This window comes from Cephus cinctus, unplaced genomic scaffold (assembly GCF_000341935.2).
Source record: "Cephus cinctus unplaced genomic scaffold, Ccin1 Ccin1_scaffold1080, whole genome shotgun sequence".
Lineage (NCBI taxonomy): Eukaryota > Metazoa > Arthropoda > Insecta > Hymenoptera > Cephidae > Cephus > Cephus cinctus.
The window spans coordinates 18,461-34,608 of NW_014333598.1; the positions used below are offsets into that span (position 1 = coordinate 18,461).

Genomic DNA, 16,148 nt, shown 5'->3' on the forward strand with positions numbered 1-16,148 from the left:
CCGGCTCTGAGCGAATTCTAGCTTCCGGAAAAGGTATATTCTTTTTTGATCCTCTCGTCGCCTCTTTACTCGATTTTTAAATTCAAATTTTTCGAATTCTCGCGGGCTTGGCTTTTGCCCGTGAAACGCAGCCGCTCTTTGGTAAAAGAAACGGATTAAGATGGCTTACGGTAATGCTCCTATCTACGAGTCCCAATCAAGTCTCGGCTACTGTGAAAAGCAAGTGACAAGAGCTCTGCTAAGAGTATCAACCTATTTATAACACCCTGTAGTAATATATGTCGGTCCAACGAGTCCTACATCCCCTGTTTGTTATACCCGCGGCTAAGTAACACGATATTGTCGGAGTATTTTCGTGAGGCTTTCCTTCTTAACGTCGGCTTCAAGGAATCCGGGAAAATCAGGCTTTTCGACTTTTCCGTCATGGACCAAAGTTCATCTCTTTTATCTGCATAACGATCCGACAAAACGTATTAGTGTCTGCCCCGAGAACGCTCGGGTCGTAGATACAACTTTTTACTGTATCCTTCGACAAATTCAAAGAGCGATGGAAATTTTGGTCGATGGTTCAAAATTTCTTTGGATCTCTCATCCGTCTTCTAAACGAGGGACTGAAAATCTTGTCAATTTATCTCATTTTTTCTTTCCATTCCCAAAATATGTCATTAAGGACAAATCTTTGTTGAAGCTTTCTTTAGACGTTTTATGCTCAGCCGTTTTTCGTCGTCAATTTTGTTTTTTCTATTCCTACATACAAAACCAGACCCGGTGCACTCGGCAAGATTAGACTCAAGACAACGCGAGAATCTCTAATGGCCACGGAGACCCATGAGATCGTTATACCTGGAAACCCTATTACACATCAAGTTACAATTCCCGAAAACATAGACACCCGTGAATACGATACGCGCAGCCTTACAAAAGTCCCCATACGACGAAAACCTTTCATTTCACCCCGGTTCAAGGATCCCCATGGACTTCGCATTCAACTTTTTTATGCCCGGGGCTGTATAACACTATCCACCATATCACCCTCGAACATAACGAAAACCGAAGGAACAATGAAGGCAGTATCCATGTAATTGAATTATTCAACACTTTTCAAAATACCTCGGCTAACCCCATAATCGTGACAATTGAAAAAAAAACATCACTCAACCTCGATCCTCTGTCAAAGACAAACGCACGCAACAGACCAATTTACCAGCTGATAGTAAAATCTATGGGAAGTGAAGTGCGCACAGATTTTGGAATGGATGGTACGTCCCTGTTTAAAAGTCTAGCAGCAGGCACAGTAGGTACCTAAAGGCACGGAACGAGCCTGCAATGAGCATAAATAGCGTGTAAGAGGGAATAGGTAAGGTACTATTGTTTAAGGTCTCCAAGGTACATAGTAGGTACAGTCACCGTGGCAAATAGTGGGACGAAGTTTCAATTATTCTTTTGGTGTCTGCCGCCTGAATCCTATTGGGAGATACATTAGTCTTGCGAGGTGCAGAAGGCATGCGCCGTCAAGAACATAAATTACAGATTGTGACACCTGCATGCATTCGCCCCATGTAAATAACAAGCAACCCCACCCTGAAACACCCTGTATCCTACTTGGATAGATATAGATATACCACGTATAGGCCGCCTAATTCTCTTCCCACTCCTTATCTATCTTCGATTTTCTCTTTTTTTTTTCATTTTACTTTCTTTTACCAGATGCCTGCATATACATATACAAGTTCTTGTCGTGAGTACGCCTTCTTAGCCAAAGTCGAAAATAACTTTGCTATTTTTAGGAAACCTTTGATAGTACGCACGAAATCTCCTTCGCTTGACACACACCAATCGTACGTGGGAATAAGTCGAGGTCTAAGTGGCCTCTGCGCGCGGATACCACCAATTCCGTAATAGACGGTGAAGTTTTCTTCTTTTCGAGTGGGCGTAAGTTTTTTTTTTTCACTTTTTTTTTTCACTTTTTTTTTCACTTTTTTTTGGAATCACGTTCACGGAATCACGAAAAAAAATCTAGGATGAATTTCGAAGAAATTCTACAAAAAAATCTAATTTCTCCAAAAATTTCATCTCTTTGCCAAATTCTTATCAGCTATCTTACATTCGCTTTTTATTTTCATATAAATCAGGCTTTCTTCAATTTTCGTGGAATTTAATTTTTAATTCAATTTTCTGCTCGATAATGAAATTTCGTAAAAAACAAATTTGTTTTTCCGTTTTTGACTTTCCTTTCCCTGTCGCTTTCCTCTCTTGAGTGACTAACGAGTATCGATAAGAGACTCGGCGGCACCTTTGCCTTCCGTAATAACAATGACGTTACGAGATTTATATTAATTACTGCATCCTACCACCCTGCTTGTAATAAATAACCGTAGCCTCCCCTTCGCCACCCCCTTCTCACCCTAAACTATGTGCCACTTGAATACGTACGCAGGACTGAAAATACTTCTACAGCCGTAAGAGCGGGAGAAAGCGGTAGGAGGGGGGGAGGGGAAAAGAAAAAATAAAAATAAAATATACGTTCCTAAAAATTCATCGAAACCATTTTGGATTTCCCAGAACAAAGATCCGCGCCTTAGGTAAAAATATTCTTGATTTTCATCATTTTTCTATCTTATTTTTTTCCCGTATACGTGCGTGGTTATACGATATTCATCTTCATCTGGTCAGAGGGTCTCCTGTTTACTATGCAAGTGCACTAATAGCTCGAGTTTACACTAATTACCAGGCAATATACAAGCAAGGTAGTAGAACCAGCAGGAAGCCCATTATGCCGGTAGAGCCAGAGTAATTAGAAGAATTGCGCAAGACACGAAAAGACTAGACTAGTACCCCGTACGTGAAGACTGGATGAACTGAGAAAAGACTAATTTTATTGACGAATATATATATATGTACATATTACATTCAATTCACTTGGCATTCGATAAAAGAAATAAATTGCCATTTTTACTAAGAATCCCAATTCGAAATAAACCCACTTTAAATTGTCGAATACTGGTATTGATTTTTACGATGGCACCTCGCCATTTGTAAAGCTTCTAAAAGTAAGTTGTAGGTATTACGCACGCATGCAAAAGCCTTTCGCTTTGAAGCTTCGAAAAATACGAACTTTACTGCGACCAAAGAAAGGGTACGAAAGATTAAAAAATATCTAACACCATTTCACGAATATACATACATATAGTACATATACCATATATATACTGTTATCCGAATTGCGATTTAAGGCGACTTCTCGTATATTCTTGGAGACTAATTATTATTATTATTGGACAAAATTCAAGCGTAAAAAAAAGGGGGAAAGAAAGTACAAAAATGCTTTGGATTTCGGTGTATCTTCAAAGAGACTATTTTTTTTCCACCCCCTGACCCCTTCCGTGTCTTCCTCCATTGCCGCAAAAACCGGTCTCACTTAAAATCTCAATTTAAATCGTGAAGGATCAACAATTACTTCCAACTTGTCAAACTTACTTAAAAAAAAAAAAAAGAAAAAAAGAAAAGGGTAAAAAACTCGTAAATCCTCTTTTCTATCTCTAGAGAAACGATAAAAGCATCGCTTTCATGTCTAAAGTGGCGAAACCCACTAAAACTCCAACAAGAGCATCCAGCAGACTACGCATCCTCGACACTCGACTCCATAAGCCAGCAGCAGCGTTAAGCTCTTAGACTAGTTACTTTCCCTACTCTCACTCCTTTCTCCACGCGTCGGTTACTTCTTAACGTCCGAACTCCCCCCCTTAAAAGCCCCAGTTACTACCAACCTAACCCAACGACAGCGGAAGTCTGACAATAAAATTTCGGATCACCCCAATAGAGATAATTGCAAACGTTACCGTACTACCAGAGACGTTAAATCCTTAGAACCGTGTAAGGGCAATTTTTTAAGGGATGACAAAAAAAAAAGTCAAAAATATATTTTACAAATTTTATCTCAAAACCTACCTCGGATATGCGTTTGACGGTTGCTAACTTGAAAATTTTTTTTATTTAGCTACTTCCGGTCTTTCCGCTTTTTTCGGTCACCCGTTCGATTAACCTGCACGTGCTATTGATAGGGATATAAAAATTCTTCTTCTCCTATCAACAATACGTTACGAAAGAGTTAATCGACTTATACCAAAGATTCCTGGCAATGACTAAGGTTTGGCTAGAGTCCGCGAAGTCTTTGCGTACCCAACCTCAACGTCATCTCCTGGAGGAGTTTTAGTGGCAATAAGGTGCCGAGGGTTTAATCAGAGCTACGGTAAACACGGCACACTTTTCAAGCTATACGAGTCCGAGGCTCCTTTCGTCGTGAGCTTGTATAGCGGCGGAGACCCTTTGCCATTCTTTCAGGTTAGGTTGACTAGAGTCAAACCTTGTTAACCCGGTGCGATGCACTTTTCAATATTACGTATGGACGCTATCGTAATTTTTCGAGGGAACAAATTAAATTTGAAAAGTATCACTGCAACTATTTTATACCTATAGCAGATTCGCGGAGGGAAAAATTGAATAATTCGTGATTGCAAAAATTACCAGTGCCCTTTAACCTCTGGCCTTGGCTCAGCGGGGTCTCTGAGGGACGATCCTAAAATTCGACGAAAATATTGCTCTTGGTATTTGTCGTGAGTACGTGAGGAAATTACGTATTTAAGAAAATTTTTGAAAATTTCATCTTTTTCCGGGAATTTCATCAACGTCGATATCGACACTCAAGCGGTGCTTCGAATTCGGCCAATTTTTCGTAAATGATTCGAAAAAGTGGCAAGACTCCAACTAACAGTAATAAAAGGAAATTCCTGTAGCTAATTCCGGGTAATGTCAAATTCGATGTAGCCAGAACAGTATCGATTTTCAGTACCGATAAATTCGCGTAAGCTACCCTCGGAAAATTATCCAATAAAACGACAGAACCTTTCAATCACCATAAAAGTAACTAGAAACGCCAAACGCTCCTATAGGTCAAGGCCGGAAAATAAATAAACGAAAGAAAAAAAAAATGATTAAAAAATCAAGCATTACGCAAAAAAAATTTTTTCAACTTCATTTCAAAAAAAAAATTTACCCTCATCATCCTGACCCTATTCAGATTTCTTACACATCCCTCTTCGCCCCTCTCGCCCCGTAACAAGCGAAGCGTTAAATGTTCGATTTGAAAAATTTCCATAAGCATAGACGTCGCTAGATTACACGCATCCCATTATGACCATTACATAACTCCCCTATACCGGTCGGTAATACCAAAGTGGAGGCGCAAGTTCCAAAGAGGGACGGGAAAGGTATATCGGGGGTTGGTATGGTTACATTATAAAGTGGTGGCGTGTTGACAGACAAGGGTAACCCCCAGTATATCCCACAGCGTGTATAGCCCCGTTCGCAGGTTATGTTTGCCTAGTATATGGTACGTGGACGCCCGGCGTCGCGGATGTCGCATGAAAGTGACATAGTCAACAGGGTGTATAAAGTCAGGCGTTGGCTAACTTCACAGTTACTTGTTCGCGACGTAACCGCGTCTGTTTACAAGGTCCACGCAGAGTATTGAAAAAGAAAAAAATTTCCGTTTCCATAGTCGGACAAAAAAGCATACAACCCATACTAAACTCGTGCATAACCTCAAACGTCAGATATACCTGTAAGGGATAGGCAAGCCCTGATACTTCGTATCGTACGAAACTTTTCCACAGACTTTAATAACCCGCTAAGTATTAAGTCAACCGGCAAACACCTCTTACATGGTAATACAAAGGGTGGTTTAATGTTTGACTACCGAGCTCAACTAATTTTCACCCCCCGCTCAAGAATATGGACTTGCCTGTCACTTCCGACTGCTTGTCGGACGCCATGAGATTTATTCGACTCTTGGGAAATAAGAATTGTCGCGTGCACGATTCTCGTGTTAACGCGTGACAATATTTTGTTTTTTACTTAATCAGGAAACCAGGAATCATGTTCATCCCTGGTATCATGGCTGTAGCGCACGTATGGTGTGCACGGGGTTACATATGTATAGGGTACGAGGGTGCAGGATAAATTCGTGAGTTAATCCTGCAGGATCGTAGGAAAGGGGGGGATGTTGATGGGAGGGAGGGAGTGAAAGACTTTCTTGATTTCCGGTAGGGTCTTTCGTGTGACGCGTTGTACTCGGGTATTCATGCGTATGGAAACTCATGGAAAAAGGATCATTTCCGTAGAAGGGGACACATGCGAGTACGTCAGGAGACACAAGTGGCAGACGTGGACGAATAACGATCAAATTAATGCTCTATTATGAAACATGTGTCACGCGGCGCCGGCAACGAGGTGAGCTGGATTATTGTCTCGTACGGCAGTAATCATCTGGAGAAATGAGAGGATTGTATAGGATGAGGTATTTGTTCGAACGAGGGATTACGTATAGGTATATGAACCTAGTTTATTTTTAATCAACAGATGAGAGGATTGGAATTAGAATGTGACATAGAGTTAGAGGTTGACCTGAAATATTATATATTTTGTCAGACGAAAATTCAAACTGTCAGTACGAATATTTGTCTTTTGGAAACATTGTTGTTTACTCGATTGAAAAAAAAATAAATTGTAATTTTTATTTTCCCTTCGGCTAGGGGTTAGCAATAGTAGCTATTTTATTTTTTTTATTCAAACAAATTGCTACACAAATTTCCGGCATCGCTTGATTGCATTTTGACGTGTGCCGTGTATCTGGGTTGCGTATTAAAATTCATGGGAATTTTAATTTTAACGAATTTACATTCGACATTTTTTCATTTGACGTTTCGTATATGTGTATCTGCTGCGTATCTATCTTTCATCTACGCGGTGACGTAAAAGACGCGATCAATCATGTCAAAGATGTATGTATACATACGACGAACGTAGGTCCTTATTTAAGAGAGAAAAATAATATCGCAATGATAAGTTACGTTTATCGAACGCGTGAAAAAGAAACAGTTTAAAAGCTCCTATACAAATAATTTTCATGTCGATTGTACCCTTGAATTTTTTCGATTTATTTTATCCGTGTACACTCATATGTATATCTTGCTGTAATATTGTTGTTTTTTTTTCACTGAACACAGATTACGGTATTCCTGGTTTCAACTGCGATACGGAAGGCGAACGGAAGTAAAGTTATTTAATTAGCGAACAGAGAACAGGAGCTAGCCTTATTATCACGCTCGTTGTGTGCAATATATAATATGTACTCGGTAGCCATAGCTCCGAGTATTTAGGTTATGGGGTGTGGCGAATGGCCCATGGGACCGTCGACTGAAGATCCACCTACATTTCCACCAGTGTACAGTTCTATTACGAACGCTTCTCGCGAGATTAAATGTGCTCTTTATTACGACTCATTAGGTACACACCTCGCGTAACTACCCGGGGCTGCACTACGTAACGATATAAACATCAAAAACACAAACGTCAAATTCAAATCTTATTCGAAGTCGAAATCGTGATAATATACATAAAATTATATGTCTGGATTCAACTCACAGAGTGCAACGTGAAACTGTGATCTCGTAACGGACACCGTACAAATTGTTAACAGTTTCCTTTCTTCACATGTTTTACGACTATTGGGCACTGAAGAAATTACTCCTTTGCTACGAGACACGGTAGTGACTTTACGAGTCGTATAACGGCATATGATTTCATGACGAATTTAACTAGCACGTATATCTCGACTGGTTCAATTTTCAAGAAATTTATTAGCTTAAACCAGTCGGTATCATTTCCAGAAATTCAACGTAGCCAAGTGTACACACCGTGCAATATCATGACTCTGGCAATGTTTAATAGTTGGGAGTAACGAAATTTGAAATACCTCGAAAATCTACTGTATCGACCGTCCTGCGGTTTCCAGCTCAGGCCCCCATTGAAATACAACTGCATTTAACGTACCCTAGTGGCATTCAGTCTGCTAGACGCGGACGACAATGGCCGCCAGTCAGCTGACACGTGCAAACTACAAAGTACGTCAGTACGTTCTAGGTGAAACAGTTAAGAGATGTTCAGCGATAATGCGACAACTGTTTAGATATAAAGTGACCAAGGTACGTAAAGAAGTATGACGAAGAAACTGTAAGCAAGCATAGCGTAAGTAAACTAAACAACATTGACTTCCACGGAGAATACGTTAGTCGAGGTTAAGGCCAGGGACTTGCATGCTTCGTGGTCATAGGCTCGCGTCGATTTTACCTTCCCTTACTTCTCTCTCCCATACTTTTCTTCATTTCCCTTTCTACCGCAATTTCTCTCCCTCCCTCTCTCTCTCTCTCTCTCTGTTTCCTGCAGCTAGTAAACACTAAGCCCGCTAATCAATATCCTACCTACAGTCAACGTTATACCTACGTAACTGTCTCCCTTACTTCTCGCTCCCACAATTTTCTATCCTCTTTCCGATCTATCCTTCCCGTTGCAGCCTGAAATTCGACCTGTCCAGGATGCATTTTCTGCTGCATAATGCCCTGCGAAAAATCGATACGCTCCACACTCTATGGCAACGTTACCTACCAGGTAGGCGTGTAGCTGATCGTGCAGTATATACAGCACGTATAAATATATCTACGATAAGTCCAAAGAGGTTCTCTTGATTGCAAATCAACGTTCGAGCTATTAACGATATATTCATAGCTCGGCGCATCTACAAGAAGTCAAAAGTGAGGAATGCTCGTTCAGGTAAATTTTTGTTTTCAATTTTTGATTCATCCCCATAAACAGTGTATCGATATATGCAAAGTGCAACGAAGTGCTTCCGTCCTACAGGTGGAAGATCGAATTTCTTTTGAAGGTGATTGAGAAAAATTCATCGAATTTATCGATTACCCTTGGCGACACTTAACACGTTAATTGTGGATATTACCTTCGCATCATGCTTTCATGGAAATTTGCCCCACTCTTCTTACACCGTATACTATCTAGTTCACGAGGGTAAGTCCTTATAACGAAATAATCAAATTTTTTAATCGTTTAATCTATGCAATTATTCGATACATTAATTTCAATGTATAACGACGACTCGTGAGAAATTACAAAGGAGAAAAATTATTCGTAATTTAAGTTCAGTGACACCTGGCAATCACCAAACAACATTTCACATCCTGACATATGACATCGGCATACACCATGGTCCCGCCACACCATATACATATAACGCGGCAATGCCATTGCGCAGCCGTATCATATTATCCTATAAATAACACGGTTAATTGGCCGCTTATATTTAGAAACGTTCGAAGCCTCGTTACGAGATTCGGGCATGTTACTTAATTGCAGATATTAAGATTACCTTAATGAAGAATTACCCCGTGCCATGGATTTCACTAACTGATACTATACTTGTATCACTCATCCATATCTATGTATATACTGTATAAGGACAACATAAAATGCATGACACCATTGGCAACCCTTACACGCATAGGTATGTATCCTCATACTATTTATCATTGAATAAAAAAATTTTATTTTAGTCGACACCGACGCCTTCGATAATCACCTTTACTGTATTGCCACCGAGGCCGACGCTTATTAATTATTTATGAGCACCGTCGCTGAGACCTAGCTGTCCCGATGATATACATGCGGGTGGAAAAGTCACAGGGCCTCATCGTCAGGGCCACTTTGGAATTGATACTTCCGACGTTTCTACTTTTGAAAAAGAAATTGTTTCCGCAATCATAACTTCCTTTACTTTGAGATACTTTTTTTTTCTTTCCTAGATATGCTGGATTACACTGGTTTCGTATTCAGACGCGTTGCCGTGTTTAGTTGGAATTAATGCCATTCGTTGGGAACCCTAGGGACTTTTACGTTCTTTCTGTCTACATACCCAAACTAAGGATGCTCCGATGGGATATAAGGAACTCAAGAGGCATCCGGGAGAAATGAAATAGCCTGTTAAACGTAAACTCCAGTATTCTACATTGAATACGTACGTACGTATTCGACAATGAAATTATCCCGTTCGCGTAAACGCTCGGTACTTCGTTTCAGGAAGAGAGAAGTATCTGTTAAAAAAAGAGATATGAAAAATAATGAAAAAGTCAATCGAATCCGATCATGTGAAAAGACAGTTCTATTATTTTATTCTATTTACAGACTATCTATGCTGTTCGATTACCCAAAACTCGTGAAAGGATCGCGCATCCCATATTGGGATAGGCTTGCCAGTCTGCGGGTAACGTTTGCTACGACATTCTAAATCAATGTCTCTATTGGTGATACCTTATCACCCATGGATATCATGCGACCTTGTGCCTTTTTGATCGTCCGTCATCGATCGGATTGTTCACATGCTACAGTATGAGTTTGATGATTCTACGGTTATAACTTAAGAAGAAAAAAGCACTCTCATAAAACAATTTTTCCATGAACTTCCGGTACTGTTCTAATACGATAAAAGACTCTATGCGACGTCACAATCGAATTCTTGTCAAATTCTCATCGCTACCACCCTATGGATACAGGCGGATACACCGCTACTTCCTACAGTATTGATTCTAATTACATCCTATCGGAACTTTACGTATCTCCGCTCGAAGTAACGCGCTTTAAAATGACACAATTTTCTTTTCAGGGCATTCCGCGCAATCAAGGTTATTTACTCAGGTTGGTAGACCTGCTTTATTGCGGGGTTGAACGAACTCCATCGTTTTCGACATTCGTTACCCGGCGAACCCGTCTCTGCACTGTAATAAAGTCTGGCCCGGCTTCCAAGTCGAGGCTCTATCTACTACCTACGTAATTGACAGGCGCGCATGGATGAGGAAAGGAGTAGCAAGTTTTTACTATTTGTTTATTGTTCGACGACTGTCTAAACCGTGAGGCTCGTTCGCGCCAGCGTCGATCGCTTAAGTCGAGAAGACAAATGTGAAGCAGAGAAAATAAAGAGAGAAACCTCAAGAAGAAGAGTTTACATCGCATCGATTCGATCGTCGGACAAACTGCGACAGGAATCGCCAGTGATCGCGATCATGGAACGACTTCGTTAGATCTTTTAAGAAAGCCAAATAAAACTTACGGTCGTATCATCTTGATATTTTCAAGTATTACAGAAGTTTATGGTCTATCAAAGCTAAGGCCATAGAACTGTCAATTTGAGAAAGGGTATCTATCGTGATTTCGGTTAACGCTACGTGTCTCTCTCTCTTGCGCACGTAAGCCCACATAAGTCTCTCTCTCTCGCACTCGCGGAAGGTATAGGAAAAACGAAAAATCTTAAGCCCTCGGGGTCTTTTCTCATACACAACCTTTCAGCATGGCTTTGCGCGTCTGTCGAGCATTTTTCATACTTTTCTCCAATCTTCAAATAGATCATCACTGCTATCCACGTAATACGCAAACGATGTCACGTTAACGCAACTCGCTTAAGATTCCAAATAGAAAAGCATTATACAAAGTACGTAGCATCGTGTTCCTATATCGTTGTCCATTAACGAAAACAAGATGGTGACGCGATACAAAATTTTGAGAAAATATTTACGAGCCAGAAGTCATTCTTATCTTTGTTTAGCTTATCGAGTTTCAATACTCGTCGATAAGCAATACGCCTCCTTAACGTGAATTGTATTGGTTTAGTCAAAATTAAAAATCCTATTGTTTCGAAAAAGTATATATACACACACGTGTTACCGCAATGATACGCAAAAGGAAAACGAGTGACCCCAGTTGTTTGCCTGGACAATTGTAACAAAAAAAATGACATGCATATTTTTCGTAAAGGAAATAAATGGTTTAAAAAAAATATATGCGACAATTCAACGATTCGTGGCCCAAAGCGGCTATGGAGTTTCTCTCTTTGACGTCAATCCCGGGAATAAAAAAGCTCCGGTATACTAATAGAGAAATCAATATTAAATTCGCAGCTATTTTTCATAAGCTCGTGCACCGGCCTCTCTAATGGCTGTGGCGTGACTCAAGCAATAAGACGTTCGTGGCTTCAGCACCCTCCAAAAAGCAATGGAGGGTAGGTAAAACGATGTATCCCACTAAGGGAGGCTAGATAACCCCCTTACCCCCCCGCCCGTCCCACTCTTGTCAACTCACCTATCCACCCCTTCTCTTGGTCTGGTTTAATAAAAGTGGAACAGAGGTTGAAGATGGCCGTGAAACCAGCTACATGGGGTCCCACGTGTGTAATCATGCGTCATTAGCAAAAATCATTCACCAAATCGTAGATGATTCTTGAATGGCGACAGATTAGAATTCGCCTTAATTTACGTACTGCCGTGCTCGCCCCATTCATATTTCATCAAGGTGACGTGGTGGCGAGCGGATTTGAAAATTTTACGTAGGAAGACCAAGAAAGGACCAATAAACTTACTACGCTTGTAGGGACCTAATCCACGAATGCAAAAATTTATGATAGGACATAATAATCAGAAATGTCGATTTTCTCCTCGACTATTGATTTGACATGTTGCTATATGTATATATACCTATACCGACAGATTCCCAATGTATATCGGGCAGACCTTTACGGATTGAGAATATTGGTAGCCCAAGTATCCTAACATTGGATAGAACATTATCTACAGCTCCGAGCTATGATGAGTATATTATTTTCAGGTGGAATTTTTGCGTTTGTTTCTGACCTTGGAAGAATAGGCTCGAATTAATGAAATATTGAGAAAAATTGTTTTTTTTTTTATTTTCAAAATACCAAATATCGTAGTTGATCGTCTTAAGCGGCAATGTGAGCCTGGACACTTTATCGCCTTCTGCACCGCATGTGGGCGTGTTTAATACGTATTGGTAGCGCAGCGTACATCTGTCTTTAGGGGAATTAATATTGGAGGGAATAAAGACTTAATCCCTCTGATAAACTAGTAACCCTCTTAACAAAATTCCATACTGTATATTGTCCAATTACCAATCGAATCCATGGTGTGACCTTGTTTTATGGGGTTGGCTTCTCTATGTTTATTGGGATATCGTGGGGATTTAGTACATCGGGCGTGGGTATATGTGTATATATATATATATACTATACATAAACACGTTTCTCGTGCAAAATGATAAGAGAAATAAAAGCAAAGGGTTTATGCCTATTGTTCCAGGAAGCGTAAGGGCGATTCTTATTTGCTCTTAATTTCTTCGGAAAAGAAATAAACTCTGGCAAATCAATTTCCTGTATAGAGGAAAAAAAAAATATAGAAAATACGACAAATGGTATTTTTTCTATATAAATAAATATGACATTGAATATCCATAAATCAATGAATTTATTAATTAGTTCGATGGGAAAAATTCAAAGTGGCTAATTAACGAGTTTACCTCCTTCTGCAACTATATTCTGACATCAGTTATATTTTTTTTCAGATATTACCAACTGACCCATCTATTATCAAATGTCTGACCGCATGTAACGCGTGCTGCCATTGACCTGTTAGTACTGATTAAAAATAAAATTCATTGCAATTAGAAAAAAATTCAAAATTGAGTCCTTAATCATTAAATGTTAACGAGTTACGGTATATCTAATCTTTGTTCTTTTCGTATTATCACGGTACGCCGGTGCCCGATTATTTTAATAAAATTTCAATAAAAACCGCATTGTGGATTTATCAGGAGAGAATATCAAGCCGGTGCAGAGTCCATTTGGGCCACTAAGAATATTCGGTTAACGCTACGTACTAGCGCGATTTCTATTATTACCTGAAAGTAGTAGTACACCGGGAAGTTGACCCGTACGATTGCGGTTTAACGTTAGCGCGACGCAATTAATTCCCAAGGCAATTAACACCCGTAGCAGACTTAACACACAATGCCGGGAGGCCCTGAATTCGAAATTATAATTTCTTCATTTTTGGCTGGTATCCGGCAAACAAGCTGACGGCAACTTTTGACTTACAAATTCAATTTTTCTTTCGACCACGTCGGATCCCCAATAACATTGTTTCGCAAACTTGTTCACGGCTGTTGCTATACTCTTGCACTTTCCCAGGCGCCACGGTAATTCTCATTAGCGAGCGATAACGATGTTTGGACTATAGTAAAATTGCACGAGTAGCGAGAGAAGGTGTCGTCGAAAAAAATTTTCAAACTTTTCGAGCCGTCAAAACACATTTTTTATACCCAATTTTACTACGACTAACCATATTTTTAGCGTAATTTAATAAATTATTTTTTTATTTCAGATTTCACTCACCGGACGTCAATGTCGTCAACAGCAACAACAATGCCGAAGAATGTCCAAGCTGAGTACCAATCCCCATAGTGTTGGATTTTGCGTGCTTTACGGCAACTAATCACCAAAAGTCACTCAACTCTCATAGTCGTTAAGGATAACAACCGATTTCTTGGTTTTTCTTTTTTCGCCTCAATTCACGGAAATCGCTTGATCGCACAACCACTGGGATTCTCTCCACCTTTCCATGCCGAAAACTGTGCAAGAGGTCAACGATCTATTGATATTATTGATTTAAATAATAGAATACACTGCGATAAGACATGAATCGACAATTGGAAGAACAAAAGAACTTATTCGCGTTACGAACCGCATTGATTGTTTTAAATATCTTGCGGACGATGCTAATGAAAAAAAAAAAAAATAAAAAAATGTATATACAAAACTCTCATTAATCTATGACAAAAATATAGCGTGTCTGCTGACTTTTTTCCATCGTTGATCAAAATGGGGATATAATTAAAAATTAAGTGTTTTATCGTGGCTCGATCGGTTATCGATTTTAATATACTACGAACAACATTGAAACTTCAATTCCTTCTTGTTATATAGGTACAGTGTGTGTTTCTATAGTGTAAAAATATATTTCGGGTAACTCTGTTGGACGATACAATATAAAAAATTTATATAATTAGAAAAATAATCTAACAGTAATAATACACGAGTTTACAGTAAAATCTTTTATTAGAAATATTATTAATGATGGTATTAGGTACACGTGGTGAGAATTGTCATTAACTGCGTGACACATTTTGGTAATGATATCCGAAAGAAAAATTCTTTTCGAAATACACCTAAACAGTCACCTAAGAGTCATTAGTACGTATGATAATAAAATAAAAAAAATTTGTTAAAAATCCATGCAAAATACGAAAATGAGAAATATTAATGTCTTTCTTTTTTTTTCTTTTTTTTTTCTTCCAATTATCAAAATACCAAGAAACTCGAAATCCTTACCGCAATTCACAACAAGAAATTTAAGCTTCTATTATAACTCCAATTATTATTAAAAACGTAAACGCATCGGAGCACAAGTTAGCGGAACGAGCGAAAGACGTGCACACGGGTCGAGCGTCGTGACGCTGCGGCGTGACGGCCGATACTAACCGTCGACGGCTCGGCCGGCGTTATCAGACAATTTTCCATGGTTGCGCACGCGCCATAAGGAGTCATGGGCTCCCATGAGATACCCCTATGGGTAGTTTGGGATTAGGCGCGCCGCTTCTGTTGCCTCATGAGAACGCGTTAATTGGGGGTGAAAGTCTGCCGGGTAGAAATTCGAAGCAAAAGACAATTTTGGCTTGAAACGCGATATTTCTTGATCATAAGTGGGGGGGATAGTACTTACCCAAAATTCACCATGAATCTTGGATAAAAAATTCGAAAAAAAAAAAAAAATTTCAAAAATTTATCACCACAACTACGTCAATATCCCAAGATCAGATTTCCCACCCAAAAAGTATATCCCCCTCGAAGCAGAAAATCCGTGTAAACCGGCGATACCAGTCTTTCTGACCTTTGCCCCGTTCCAAGAAGAACGGGTATTGGTTTTCAGTCGATAGTTACGGCAGCGCCCTTCATTCTAATTGAATTAAAATATCGATCCGGAACCAACCATCAACCATCAACCATACAACCAACCCCCGTGCCCTGAAGTCTCTTTAAGCCGTGTCACGAGCCGCCAAAATCAACAGTCGCAGCCGCTTTTAGATGCCACGAGTCGAGACAGCAGGACTATTTTTTATTTTCTTAGCCGCTCGAGGAAGGGTTGGCTTAAGCGAGCGGCACGTATGATTTAAGACTGGTGGTTTGACGTATTCGGCTTCCTTGCCGGTCGTGGCACCGCCATGCGCCGCGACGCCTCCCTCCTCCTACCTCCCCGCCCGGTAACCTCACGGGGGTACCCCCGTCCTGCTTGCAACGTGTCCCGTCATTTATGATTTACACGTTCCTTGCTTCGAGTCTACTT

The 16,148-nt window shown here is 39.9% G+C and overlaps 1 protein-coding gene and 1 long non-coding RNA gene across 14 annotated transcripts in view; one reads left to right on the top strand and one right to left on the bottom strand.

Moving 5' to 3' along the window:
* Positions 1-15,287, bottom strand: part of LOC107271995 (proto-oncogene tyrosine-protein kinase receptor Ret) — a 32,190-nt gene extending 16,903 nt beyond the window's left edge. For 2 of the 4 annotated variants that reach the window (XM_015748665.2, XM_015748663.2), the window contains exons 1-2: positions 15,137-15,287; positions 14,141-14,396 (exon numbers count right to left, since the gene is read on the bottom strand). In XM_015748665.2, coding sequence (XP_015604151.1) covers positions 14,141-14,207 — 67 coding nt within the window. In that variant the 5' untranslated portion in view covers positions 14,208-14,396; positions 15,137-15,287. Of the gene's footprint in view, positions 1-14,140; positions 15,039-15,136 lie in introns of those variants that run through there. The other 2 variants (XM_015748664.2, XM_015748662.2) reach the window with 2 other exon arrangements.
* LOC107271997 lies at positions 7,514-14,551 on the top strand. Of its 10 annotated transcripts, XR_003061082.1 has the most exons (7): positions 7,918-8,667; positions 8,755-8,919; positions 9,265-9,926; positions 10,090-10,291; positions 10,568-10,599; positions 13,312-13,377; positions 14,130-14,551. It is a non-coding gene; the product is annotated as an uncharacterized LOC107271997 (long non-coding RNA). The 10 variants fall into 10 exon arrangements; XR_001538800.2 differs by lacking the exons at positions 13,312-13,377; positions 14,130-14,551 and having other exon boundaries at positions 7,514-8,042; positions 8,411-8,667; positions 10,090-10,481; positions 10,568-11,600; XR_003061084.1 differs by lacking the exons at positions 13,312-13,377; positions 14,130-14,551 and having other exon boundaries at positions 7,515-8,085; positions 8,506-8,667; positions 10,090-10,481; positions 10,568-11,600.
* Positions 15,288-16,148: the final 861 nt, after the last annotated feature.